General features: G+C 33.7%; 1 protein-coding gene across 5 annotated transcripts in view; it reads left to right on the forward strand.

Moving 5' to 3' along the window:
* The window catches only part of atat1 (alpha tubulin acetyltransferase 1), an 86,910-nt gene that overhangs the window by 27,714 nt on the left and 45,290 nt on the right, over positions 1–13,906 (forward strand). For all 5 annotated transcript variants that reach the window (XM_039770018.1, XM_039770013.1, XM_039770014.1 and 2 more), the window contains 2 exons: positions 3,470–3,527; positions 13,473–13,586. In XM_039770018.1, the coding sequence (XP_039625952.1) occupies positions 3,470–3,527; positions 13,473–13,586 (172 nt within the window). The remainder of the gene's footprint in view (positions 1–3,469; positions 3,528–13,472; positions 13,587–13,906) is intronic.

The raw sequence follows: 13,906 nt of genomic DNA on the forward strand, positions 1-13,906 counted from the left end.
CTAAATTTCTTTGTTGCCAAAACAATTATCAGAACATTCTGTGAATGTGGAAGCATTTCTCAAAAAACAGAAACATTTTTCTCAATTAAATCCTCTGAGACAACAAGAATAGATCTTATAGTATCTTTAAAATGGTCCAAAAAGTATTTTGTCAGTATGGTGATAGTAGGAAACATTCAGCAGTTTTATTGAAAGAACATATGAAAGTGAGGTTAAGAAAAATACTTTAATTTTAATGTGTTTCAATAGCACATTTGCAAAACAAAGCATGCTTTCAAATTAGCGGTAGTCTGAAGCAGCAAGAATTCTGTTGGTCTAATTATTTTGGTCATATCCAATGGACCCTTTTCATGTTAATTACTTTTAGCAAAACTGTGAAAATCCCCACAATATTACTCTAGGTGCTTAATAGAATTATCCTTAGAGGGTAAGATCAATTGGATAGGTTTTCCAAAACATAAAAAGAGGCTTGAGGTTTTCTAAAATACAGTTTTGACTGTCACAATTTGTATTTGAGGTCTTTACACTATATTTTACACCAGTCAAAATGGCTATTAAATATATATTCAATTCAGTGTTTGCTAAGTAGAAGTTGATTTACAAATTCTCAGCAGTATCTATAATGTACATTGCCGTGTGTACAACTGAGGGACATTTCCTATTGACTTATCAGGTTCTTTCAATTTAAGATATTTGTATTTCAGTTTTGGAAGAAATAAAATGAAATAGTTTACATTTATGGCAAGCTACTCTAAAATGTAATGTCTCACACAAATTCCAATTTTAGATATCTGCAGTTACATTTTCACTAGTCAGATTACTATTTATAGAAACACTCTGATTATAATTCTTATTCAAGATATTTGCAATTAGATTTTGATTAATGCAAACTGGTGAAATCTGTTGATTTGTGATATCTTTAATTCAAGTACATTATTGAAAAACAATTGAACATAATCCAGATGAAACTTAGAACTGTTTTGTCGTGAATAGGCCATTCAGCCCAACAAAGCTTGTCAAGTCTATTCAATTTAATTCCTCCAAAATTAAACAAATTTCTACCTGTGCCTCTGTGTTCTTATTGAAGAAGTTAATTTTAAAGGAACAGCTTGTATTCACTGTTTAGATGCTATTCATGTTCATGTTCACACTATGCAACTCTTCAATTCCACCCTCCTTGGTAAACATTAACATTATACATTTATTGTCTAATATACCTGATTTCTATCTATCTATCTATCTATCTATCTATCTATCTATCTATCTATCTATCTATCTATCTATCTATCTATCTATCTATCTATCTATCTATCTATCTATCTATCTATCATTTGAAACATTTAAGTTGTGTAATAAAACATTGCTACAATTGCAGTTTTTTTTCCATCCAAAATATATTGTAGATACCTCAAATTAAAATTCTGACTAGTGTTACTATCTTACAGCCCCTGGAATCCAGGGCACTAGGCTGACCACTTTCTATTTGGAGGTTACTTGTATAATATGTTTTTAATGATAAAAGCAACATTTATCTTGATATTTTAATTTTTATGTAGGCATGGATACATGAGAATGTTTGTTTATGTGTGAACCCCCAAGCAAGTAGTAAGGTGAAAAGAAAATGTTCACTGGTGGACATTGATCCACATCCTTTGTATATCAGATTTTGATTTCATAGTGCAAGGCAGCATAATAAAGTGCTTAAAGTTTAGTAGTCTTCTTTTTACATCAACTGTTTTTGGCTTGACTAATTTTTCAAGACTATGCTTTTAGGCAACAATTAACTTGTTACCACAAATCATATAATTTGCTTAGTTTGTTTTATAGACTGAGTTTCAATCTTTCAGATTTACTAAAAAAAAAAAACGCAAATAAAAAAATATGCAGGTTGTTTTATTGTATATTGTGGAATGGTAACACCTTCCATGCCATCCTCTAACAGGAAAAGAAAGATAGTTCAGAAAAATGAATGGTTTTTGGTGCTTTTTTTAAAGGACATATTCTGGTCATAGTGACAGTGACCTACCATGTTATAATCCTTTTTATTGAAGTGTCAATATAATCAAAATTGTATCATATTTTGCATTCTGATACTGTAAAGTTTTTTAATGTTTTTAAGGTTTTTAAATAATCCAAGAGCAGTAATTTTACTTTTTGTTTATTGTCATGCATCCACATTTGTGCTGCAGTTATTCATTCATAAACTTTATTGAAAAATAAAGTCAGCAGACCTGTTTAGCTCTACACACAAGTAAGTTCACCCAATGAAAGGTGTGCTAATGTTCCTTCTTTGGAACTGTTGGCCACAGTTAAATTCGGCTATCATGAAGGACACGTGTGATAAATGGGTTGTGATATAAAAAGCCCACCATTGCACGTTACTCAAAAACAACTACTGGGAACAGATAAAAAAATTTGGTAGAGTTTATCTTAGGTTAGATTTTTATACATTGCTGTGAAGAATTAAAAAAAGAGTACTTATCTAACTTAGTAACATTCTTATAACATCTGCTGGTAATCCAAAAGATATCTTTCTGCTTTAGAGCATGAGAAACAATAGCAGAATTAGGTAAGGTTAAAAGTAATGTCCCCTAGGTATCAGTGCTGGAACACCACTCTTTTTAAAATAAATAAATGATCTTCATAAGAATGAAAATAATAAGCTGTTTATGTTTTCAGATATACTAAAGTAGGTGAAATGACACATAATCAAAAACTAGCTGAATCACTATAGATGGAATTGAACAAAATAGATGCTTGGGTAGATTTGTGAGAAACGAAATTTCATGTAAATTAATGTGAAGTATTATGTAGTAAAAACATCAGATTTGAATTCACAATGAGTAGCTAAGAATGTAAATGAACACCTTACAAAAAGGACCAATGACTCATATTGAACTTGACAGTGTGCAGAAGGCATTAAGAAGCGTTATTGTTGTTAGGTTATTTAGCACTATATACGTAAAGTACAAGTCAAAGGAGATTATGCTTATTATATTATATTATATTATATTATATTATGGAATACAGTGTGTAGTTCTGGTCATGTGACAAAAAAGCACTAGGAAGAAATCCATAGGAGAGCAACTAGGCTTATTCCAAGATTGCAATGTATGAGAGAAGGGAGAAAGATTAAAATGTGACCTGACTGGAGTTTTTTAAATTAGGAAAGGAATTAGTACACTGGATCCCGGTGGCTTAATTTAAAATGGATTCTTCAACAAGAACACAGGGACAAATGTGTAAACCCTTTAAGGGTAAATTTCACTCAAGCATTAGAAAGTTTTTCTTCACACAGAGAACCATGGACACATGACATAAGTTACCAAGTAGCAAGGTAGAGAGTAGGACTTTTGGGGACTTTCAAAACTCGCTCAACGTTATTTGGGTTGTAAATTAAAATTGGCAAGCTTTGCTGGTCTGAATGGCCTATTCTTCTCAAACTTTTTCTAATGTTTTCTTTGTTCAGTGCTCGTGGAATTGTAATTGGGTTCCTAAAGGTGGGATACAAGAAGCTTTTCCTTCTGGTGAGTCTTTTATTCTCTTGTCATCTAATTTTTCTCACATAAATGTAATCCACTTCACATGAAGTTAAGTTCTTAATAAACAAACATCAGACCAATGATCAAGCAAGTAAAGCTCGTAATCAGCAATGAAGATTTTATCAGATTTTGTAATCAGTAGTTGATCTTCTTTGATTCTATATAGCCTAAAATCAGTTATTATTGTTAGTTTTATTTTGTGGTATTCCTTTTTCATTTAATCAACAAAAATGTAATCTCAAAAAATATGAATAACTGTTAGTTGTTTTTCATTTGCCAGCACAGAACATACTTGAGTGTGTCTTTTTGATTCAAAATGCTCTGAAGCCTAGCTATGTCTGGCATGCTTCATTCTCACTGAAGTCAACTAGTGTACATTCTGAAGTAAAGCAATCTACCTTAAAGTTTAAATTTGATCCTAAATATTTATTCAAATAACACTTTTTAAGGTCTTTTTAATCATTAAAAAAGTCTGTTTAAACTCTTAACTCTTAACAATGCTTAATCATTAATATCCTTACTTTTAAATGAACTGTACATAATGTAGCTGTTTAAATCAATGTTATTTAATTCCTTAACACATTTATTCAGATTTGTCTGATAGGTATAATTGTGCACAGTTTCATGAATAACATCATTTGTAAATGTATTTTTGAGAGCAAAATGTATATGTTGTCTATTGTTATGTATAGGATCACACACAGAACATTTTACTTTTTTGCTGTCTGAATCTAGAATAAATGCAAAGGAGTTCTAGGAAAGATTGTTTTAGTCACAATTATTTTTTGCTATTTTTTTCTGAGGTTTTGGATCCTTTAAAGTTTAGTTTCACTTTGTTTTCACGTTTAAATATTTTTTATTTTTGTGTTTATGCTTCTTATGTTGTTTTATCATCATGTTCTGCAATTTATGCAATGTCATATTGTTTTTTTAGTGTGTCCCACAATTATGTGTATTGATCGCCATGACCATGCTTGTCATTATTAGGTGGTGTGGCATCTTTGGGTGTGTTGCACTGATGACTATGTTATTTATGCGAGTGTTGAGTTTATATCAGTGTGCAAGTTTGTGTATACAAATCAAAATCTTTGTTGCAAGTACCTCTTCTTTTTGAACCTTCTTAATTTAGCTTTTTTAGTTTTTTTGGTGTATGTTTTGTATGCAAAAAAAGAGGCTTGAGATGTACATATGCAACTTTCCACGCAAAAGTCTGCATTTATAAAAGAAAATGTATGTAAACAGAAACTTTAATCAATGTGTATGCAACATTTTGGAGAAAGTGCGAAATAAAGATACCCTTGATCAAGTAGGGAAATGCTGCCAAACCAGCTATATGGTGATAAACCAGTATAATTATTCATATCACTGAACCAGTGTTCTGTGTGTTGACATGACAAGCATATAAAACCTGAAAAGTGATGAAGATATTGTATAATATTATACAGAATATATTTAATTGTCTTTTAAGGGCACCAGTGCATTTATTTGCACTGAAACACTCATCTGAGTTTTCCTGATTTTTTTCTATTAGCTACCTTTTGTCACTTGTCAGGATTAGAAACCAGTGCAATCCCTTGTAAATAATTGCATGAAGTAAAAATATAGGTGTCATTCACTCCCGGAGTACAGAAAGCCAAAAATATCATGCCCTTTAGCATAATCATAGCCTAATGGTTTAACATGACTTATTTGAAACTCCTTGAAGACTGGGCAAATATTCATATACAAAGGGAACAAGCTTTTGTGGAATTTCAGGATTTTACTTTTTTGTCTCATGATGATGACTGACTTCTGAGCCCATTTAGGCTCCCAAGAGCCATATTTCTTGGAACAATGTGCTGAACTGGGTACAGCATTAGAAAAACACACTGCCAAAAATCGGATTATACCTGTTCATATATAGGTTTTAACAGTGGTTCACTTTCTGGCAATTGGTACCTGCCAGAACAAACTGGTCGACAGCTCAGGGATATCTCAGCCAAGCTTCAGCTCAATAATGCCTGCTTGTTCGAAGCCATGAAGCAACTGATGAGGTGCCAGATTCATTTTCTATAAGGTGCGAGTGTACTGCCCACATAAAAAGTCAATTTGAACCAGTGTCCAATTCTCCTAATGCAATCAGGCAGTTAATTGCACTCATATTACAAAAAGGGCACCTAGTGAGCATGATGCAGATTTTGTTGGCCGTAAGCAATTCAATTCTATTAATGCTCATGTCATCTGTGATACCAAAATGAAACTGACAAATGTAGTCCCGTGAAATGGGTCAATTTATGATTATTAATTCTGAGGCAAATTAGCATCGGCAAATGATTTGCTGATGGTGTGATGGCTGACTTATTTGTAATATAGCCAGCTGAACCAACAGTTGTTTTATACAGCCTGTACTATTAATTGCAAAAACAACCGTGCCATTACATGTGCCAGGTGGTAGTGGCTATCTGCCCAGACACTGAGGCCTTATGTTTTTCCCTGACTACAGAGCACAGAGGAGAGGTGCTACAATGGCACAGGCACACACCATAGGACTCCTCAAATGCAGGTGGCGATATCAGGATGTGTCATGTGCAAGGCTGCCATACCAACCAATGAAGGTCTGCAGCATTGTAATTGTATGGATGGCAACAGGGCAGAGTTAATGATGTTATTTGCATCATAATGTGCACACCAGGTTTTATAAATCAGATTTTTGTTGATGTACACAGTTTGCTGTTTTTTGGCATATGCATACTTTCATGCTTGTAAATGAGACCTCTGATCTCTACTTATTCCTTGCACTTTCACTGCCTAACTAGATATGGTTTGCATGTTTGTCTACCTAGTGGGTTGTCTTTTTTTTTTGATTTTTCTGTCCACCCTGGCCATCGGACCTTACTCTTATTCTATGTTTATTAATGTTGACTTATGTTTATCTTTTATTGTGTCTTCTATTTCTCTATTCATTTTGTAAAGCACTTTGAGCTACATTTTTTGTATGAATATGTGCTATATAAATAAATGTTGATTGATTGATTAAATACTACAAATAAAACCAAAACTTACTTCTTCCACTTCTACCATACCTACTGTACCCTTTCTCAAAAGTGTAGTCTCCCAACTGCAAATTTAAAGAAAGTAAAACCAAAAGAAGATTTTAAGCCCTAGCCTAATACCACTACCAGAGTTTCTGGAACTCCATTCACATCAGTGTGTTGTTCCCATGTAGTCTAAGTGCACCAGGTAAATGTCCCATGTAGTTGCACCTAGTTTTCCTGCAACTTAATCTCTTTAGTTGCCTGGCCATATAAGGATAGCAGGGATCAAGATGTTAGGCTTACCTATTACCACATTCTATACTTTGGGACTCCTACATTATCACCCAGCATTCCCTGTTGTCCTTCCATTATAACATAAATTATCTATATATATATAAATATAAATATCTAACTCTGGAACTCCTTGCATCATGAGAGGGCACAACACCCTCTTCTCATTACACTATCAGGCAGACATAGAAAAAGAAAACAATGGCAAATAAAAAAAAAAAGTCAAGGATCATTAAGTGTACAAAATGTTATTCAAAGTATATAAAAGTAAACACTTTTTGCTGATGTAACAGCCAAATTGTAGTGACCATTTTGATTCAGAATGCCAGTCATTCTGTGCAAAGCACCAACTCTGCCTCCAGCAAAAGAACCCCTGATCATCACATTTTTGTCCTTTAAGGAAAGGCTTTCTTACTGTCACTTATTTTGTTGAACCTGCAGCACTAAGTCTCCTCTTCACAGTAGAAACTGAAACTTGCGTTTTTTTTGACCACTGTTAATCACAGTAACTGGTGACCCTCAGAAACTTGTCTTCTGATTGGGTTGTGACTTTTGGTCTGCCAGATCCCTTTATACCAGAGTTTCTTCCAGTTTCCAATTGCCTTTGGATTGTGTAAGACACCATACTTTCAGTGACACTTTTTTTTTTTTTTTTTTGCAATTTCCCTAAATGAAAGGCCTGTGCTAAAGGTAATAATGCTCTGTCTCATTGCATTTGTTAATTGCAGTTTTCTGGCCATTATCACTGGAATTTACAACGTTCTACTGTGGGTGTAGTAACACAGTCTGTTCCAAAACAGACAGAGGGTTTTTAAGTAATCAACAGAAGTTGAGGCACCTGTGCAAATGTTTGCATCTGCTTACAAGGCTTAATTTATTTTAAATGCTGCAGAACATCTGTATGTTGTAACCTATTAGTTGTTCCCTCAAGCAGGCCCATGTGTAATATTCTGAACTTTTCTGTTTTTCAGTTTTTGCTAACCTAAACTTTAAATTTAAACCTCTGGAACTTTACTGCTTACTTTTTCACTATTTTATGTTGTTCATTGCATTTCAGCTGATTAATTGTAAGGAAAAACTGGAAAAAATGAGGTGTTCTAAACCGTAGTTTATAACTTAGGTGTAGGTGTGATATGACTGCATGAGTAAATGGTGCCACTTCAACTCTTGTCAAGGCATCTATGTCCTCTCTTGTACTATCTGGTTTCACTTGCAGTCCTGGACTTGATTGGTTCCTCCTCTGCAGTGACCTTGCAGTGTTATCTGTTTATTCTTTAACCAGAGGAGAGCAAACATTAGAAATAAGAATGCATATTTATTTATTTTCAGTTTATCAATACTATCATATTTTTTCTTGTAAGTTTTATTTACTGCATTTCCAAACTTTTTAAACCACCTTTATCCAACATGGAAAGGTTATTTTTGGGCAAGATCTTAGAAAGAAAGTTAATCGATATAGTTTCAAGAGATCTATTATAGCATTGTTTCATAGAAGCAGTTATTTATATAATTGGGAGTACTGCCTTCAACCTTTACACAATTGAAAAAAAAGTTGATAAAACTACCTAGAAATAACACCTGAAAATCTAAATAAATGATCAAACCAGTGTAGTAAAATTTTGGGTTCAGAGGTGACAAAAACTGTTCTTAAATCTAAAAGCATGATTTTTCTAACAGTTCTCAGATTAAAATATCATCCAGTAACATCCACATTTTGTTTGCCATTTTCCATATTTTTTTAAAAAAAGTTATTTTTTCCATAGTTAAACTGTCAATGGTTGAGTACACTCATTAATATATTTTTTAAAACTCTGCACTCTATAAATATTTATGATTAGCTGTTTTTGACATAAATGGTGTGAAATGAATAGCCTTAACACACAAAAAAAAGGTTTGAGGCAGCCAACCATATACTTAATTCCTGTCTGCAAAAGGCAAAATAGAAGCAGAGTTGTATACAGGATTGAATCCAATACAGAACTGAATTCAAGTGTAGGTTATTTGATTTTTAAAGCAGTTTGGCAGAAGTGGCATCATCACGACCTGGAACCAGAAGTGGCATTCTTGGTATGGGCACCGGAAGTGACATCCGCAGGCCATGAAAGGAAGTGAGATCCTCTGTGTGGGTGCCGGAACCGGAAGAAGCATATTTGGGCCGGAAGTGGCGTAGTTGGTACCAGGCAGAATTTCCTGTGTCTGGTGTGCAGAAATAAAAGAGAAAGGTTAACTGCACCCCGCCACTCACTGGCCTTGTGTGGAATTTCCTTCTTTTGGTCCCTGTAGTTGCCTCCCAAGTGCACGTGCGTGACAGTGGTTTAGGGAAATTCAGGTAAAACTACACATTAACTTTTCATGGATGGAATTGGAAAGATCTTTGGAGCTCAAAGTCAGTCTTGATACTTCTTAATTTGATTTTGATGACACTTCCTGAATGTTCTGTAGATGTCAAATAATTTCTACAGCAGATTCAGGCAAAATATTTCTGTTCAATCACATTATTAAAGGGATAAGTGTCAGTGTGCTTGTCTGTTTGCTATATCTCTATCATTGCAATAGTTTGTGCTTCAAAAATATTAACACTGCTTTTACAAATACCATACTAAATGGCATACTTAGTAACAAATGCATTGTATACTGCACTGCAAATGTTAACACTAAGGTCTATGTTGATTACTTAGATTTCAATCCGTCCTAGACAGATGGCACAGCTAATATGACAATAACATTTTTTTGAGATTTTTTTTTGAGAAGTAATTTTGCAACCAAAGGGCTATAGTTGTTTGTTTGGTTAGTGTCACTGCTTTCATAAATTGGAGGGCCTTTCTGACAATGTAAGGTAAACTCAGAAAATAACCTACAGATTGGTAAGAATAACTGAAGATAGAATGTGAAAAATATATACAATAAACAAATGGAACATTAGTGCTTCTTGTGAAAGAATGCTTCCTGCAAAACTAAGTGTTTCTGTTTCTACAAGTAAGCAAGGAGAATAATCTGTCATTATAAAAAGAAATAATAATATGAGGCAACTATGGAATGACATTAGACAGACAAATTAATGGAGTGAACTACTGTTTTCAGGAACCTCATAGCATCATGCTTGCTATTGAATTGTGCTTAATTTTCAGACATGTCTTATAAATAAATATCTACACGTGGAAGTGCATGTGTCTGTCTGTCTGTCTGTCTGTCCGGCCGGCCCAGAAGTGAAAAGTGGAGTCAGGGTAAGGGCTCCACCTCAGAGGTAAACAGAAACTCGCTTAGCCGCTAATACACATGCGAGGCCAGCACATTGGCAAAACAAAACCCCTCAAGAAAGAGTCACTCTCTTAGCCGCTAATACAGAAGTGAGACGAGCACATCAGCAAAACAAAACCTCCAAAGAAAGACAAAGTCGTTTAGCTGCTAATGCACAAGCGATGCGAGCACGTCGGCAAAACGAAACCTCCTAAGAGAGAGATGCCCAGAGTAGTTCCTTTCAATTACCAGATATCTGTACATTTAAATTTTTTTCTGACAATTTCAATAGTTTGTAGGTCCCCGGACTTTTTATAGTACGGGCTTACATAGCTAATTTAAAATAATAAGCTTCCTTATACATGTTTATATTAAAGTAAACTTATTAGTAATTGAGAATTCTCACCGTTCACTCAGCAGCTGATAAAAAACGTGAATGCCAAAAAGGGTCTGTCATCGCTTACAAATATGACCAAGCTTAAGTGAATGTAGCCATGTTCCTAATCTCCTGTGTCACTGAGTGGCTAGTCTTCACAAGTGAAAAACTTGTCTACAAAATGCCTAAATCATTTCTTACTCCTATTTTTTGCATGTCAACTGTATGAGTCACTCTATTATGAGAATATGTCATTCTTCAATAACAATAAGAGCCCTATGGTTTCTCTTTCGTTAGATAACTTGTCTAAATACTGTTCAGTGTTAAGCCTGAACTTTTTCACATGCTGTTTTACTGTTCTTGTTGTCAGTGTGCATCGTAAAATCTCATAAGGCTAAAGGCCTTAATTGTTAATCAGTCCCACCTACTTTGCAGTTTCTAGACCACAAAACTGCTAGAGATGTATTGTTTTTAATTAACTTTTATAGTTTCAGAAAAAAATAAGGGATTGATACAATGGACAACATTAGGCTAATAATTCCAGCCTACAGCATAAGAAGATAAACTGCAGTCTATACAGATTAAGGGTTTCATTAAAAACTGTTTAAATGTTTAGCCACTTTGAAGATGAAAATTAGTTAGGAAATTAAAAAAAATGTTAGCACTAAGCTTCAGCCCTAGCCTCTTAGTAATTTAAGAAAAGCATTCTAAGTGAATGGTTTTCTTTCTTGTGTTTAGCCTCTCACATTTTCGTGAAGAGTTCCTTTGCATATTTAATATTTATGAGATTAGAATGTATGCTTTAATTACCATGTTAAATATTTGGGCTCTGTGAATTCTTTCTCCCAGTTAATTAACTGTTGGAATAATAAATACCTGTAAGTATAGTGCTCCCCTACATGGATCACTTACATCTTGGCGTTTGGAAGGCAAACACAAATATGTGTAAACTAAGAAATGACCAGACACAGTGTTGCATGAGTAGGTCTTATCTAGTTTAATACATTTCACTACAGAAAAACATTCAGACCCCTTTTTACTTTATTCTGCTTTCTTCAAGTTGAAATGAGGCAGAAGGGCAAACAAACAGAAACAGGAAGAATCAGCTGTGTGTCACATACCACTTTATTACCTCTGTTCTGTCTGCTGTGCTTCTGCTTCTGGCATGGAGTGAGAGACACAGAGTACATAGCAAGACAGCATTATGGGGGGAAAAAATAGAAAGCCATTCAAATATAAAACTGGAAAATGCATACTGTACATTTCAAGCCTCACCTCCCATTATTACCTCCCGTCATTTAAAATTCATCTGGTACATAACCATGAAACAGAATAATGGTAACAGATATGAAGCACAGTATAATCCATGTAAGTCTTTTTAGCCCTTAAGTAAAGGTATATTCAAAGTCTGGGACAAATTGCTTTGCATTCATACAGTGTATAGTGGTTCTGGTTAGTGTTCATTTCTATAAAAAGAATACAGTAAACGTCAGTCAGTGGAACTGTCAGTTGTGACTATAATGTCTCCAATACGTTATAAGTTCACAATCTTTTACCAAGCAATGCATAGCCAATATAGTACAGACATAAAGTTCCTTGTTAATACATTTTAATCTACTCAAAAAACTAGATATTGAAAAACTATTCCTCATTATATTAAATAGTAAAAATTGGAAAAACCCACAGCATGTTGCCCCATATAGCACTAAACACTAATAAACACCTATAAAACCGTAAGCCCTTGATTTCTGCATGATATAAAAGTTTATTTATCAGTTACTTAATTAAGCAACTGTTAATGAGGTCATTAATGAAAATGTTTCTGCATATTAGCCTGTGTTCGAGATACAAGAGAAAGAAAGTGGGTGTTTACTAATCTTTTGTGAACTGAAGGCTTGTCTCCCAGGTGATGAGAGCAGGTAATTAGTTTCACTGCAAAATGTAGTTATGACAGTGTTAAAAACATTATACTACTTTTTTAATTGCTTTCTCTTTTTTCTGCACCTTTTTGATTGTTCCTTTTTTGTTCCTTTTTGGAACAATTTAAGATTGCACAGATGTTTAGTGATAAATGCAGCTACTGTACAAGTGCATCAAAGTGCAAACAAAAGCACAAGGCTAGCAGGAGGCAGCTCCAAAGGCTTGGACACAAATAGCAGTATGCTTGATTACATAAGTACATTCACACATTCACATGAGGCATGACAGATGAAACGTGCCTCATAGCAAAAAAAAGTCCAGATACTGAATTTGTGGTATGGAAAACCAACAGCCATTATAGCAAAAAATTGGATAAAGATAAGTCCGATAAAGAGTGATGACTGTATTGTTATCAAAGGTTCACTGGCAAAATATATTATTGATAGAAACAAAAAAGAGGAAAATAAAAATAATAACTGCATATTAGACAATGCTAGGCACAATTATTGAATAGTAAAATGCCCAGTCTTGGCAGTAGCAGTACTAGGAGTCCTATAGGTAAATTTCTCCCTTCTGTGCTATGTTTATTTATTCTGGAAATTGTAAGGTTCTATTTTCATTGTAGTATAGGTATTAATAAGTTCTGTAATACCTGTATAATGGCGAACAAAGCCATTTATGACTTTTTTTAAATTTGGGGGTATTTTTTATTAACTTAAGTGGTAGCCAATTTAAAAAAAATCAAGAATATTAATTATTGCCATAATTCCCAATTCTAGTAGAAAACCTTATAATTTAGTTTGAAATTAAACCCATGATAACTGAAAGAGAATATGCAAATTTCACAAAGATGATGATTGGGCTGTGATTTGAGTACAGTATTTTATTACATATTATGTATTTCCTAAATTCTTCTAATATTATGCTTGTTATTTTTCTATAAACTAATCAAAAAACATGAATGCTTAATATTTAAAAAACAATCATAAATAAAATTGCTGCATCTGCTATGTTGAGCTGTCACTTTTCACTTATTACCCGTAATGTTTCACATACAATTGTGATAAATATGTCTTTTTTTGTCTATTCTAGGACCAAAGAGGAACACACATTGAGGTGGAACCACTTTGTGTGTTAGATTTCTATGTTCATGAGTCTGTGCAACGGCATGGTTATGGAAAAGAAATCTTTGATTTTATGCTTTTGGTAAGTGTAATTACAAATACAAATTTCCACCCAGGGGATTCCTTTTATTTTCAAAGGTTTTAGTAACTAATAATAATAGTAATTTTCTTTAAAAGTATTTGAAAAATATATTTAATGCTTTGAATAGATTAATCGGATTTTGAATGCAGTTCTGAAAAGCTGCTGTTCCTTGTTAGCTTTCTTTATCATGAGCGACCATGCATTGCAGAAGCCCCAATAAAATTCTATATTAATATTTTCCCCCTCTGTAATTTATATCTTAATATATAGCTGCAGTGCATGCTGAAGTTTGAGAGTCAACCTTTACAAACTTGATAATA

Source organism: Polypterus senegalus, chromosome 11, assembly GCF_016835505.1.
Source record: "Polypterus senegalus isolate Bchr_013 chromosome 11, ASM1683550v1, whole genome shotgun sequence".
Classification (NCBI taxonomy): Eukaryota; Metazoa; Chordata; class Cladistia; order Polypteriformes; family Polypteridae; genus Polypterus; species Polypterus senegalus.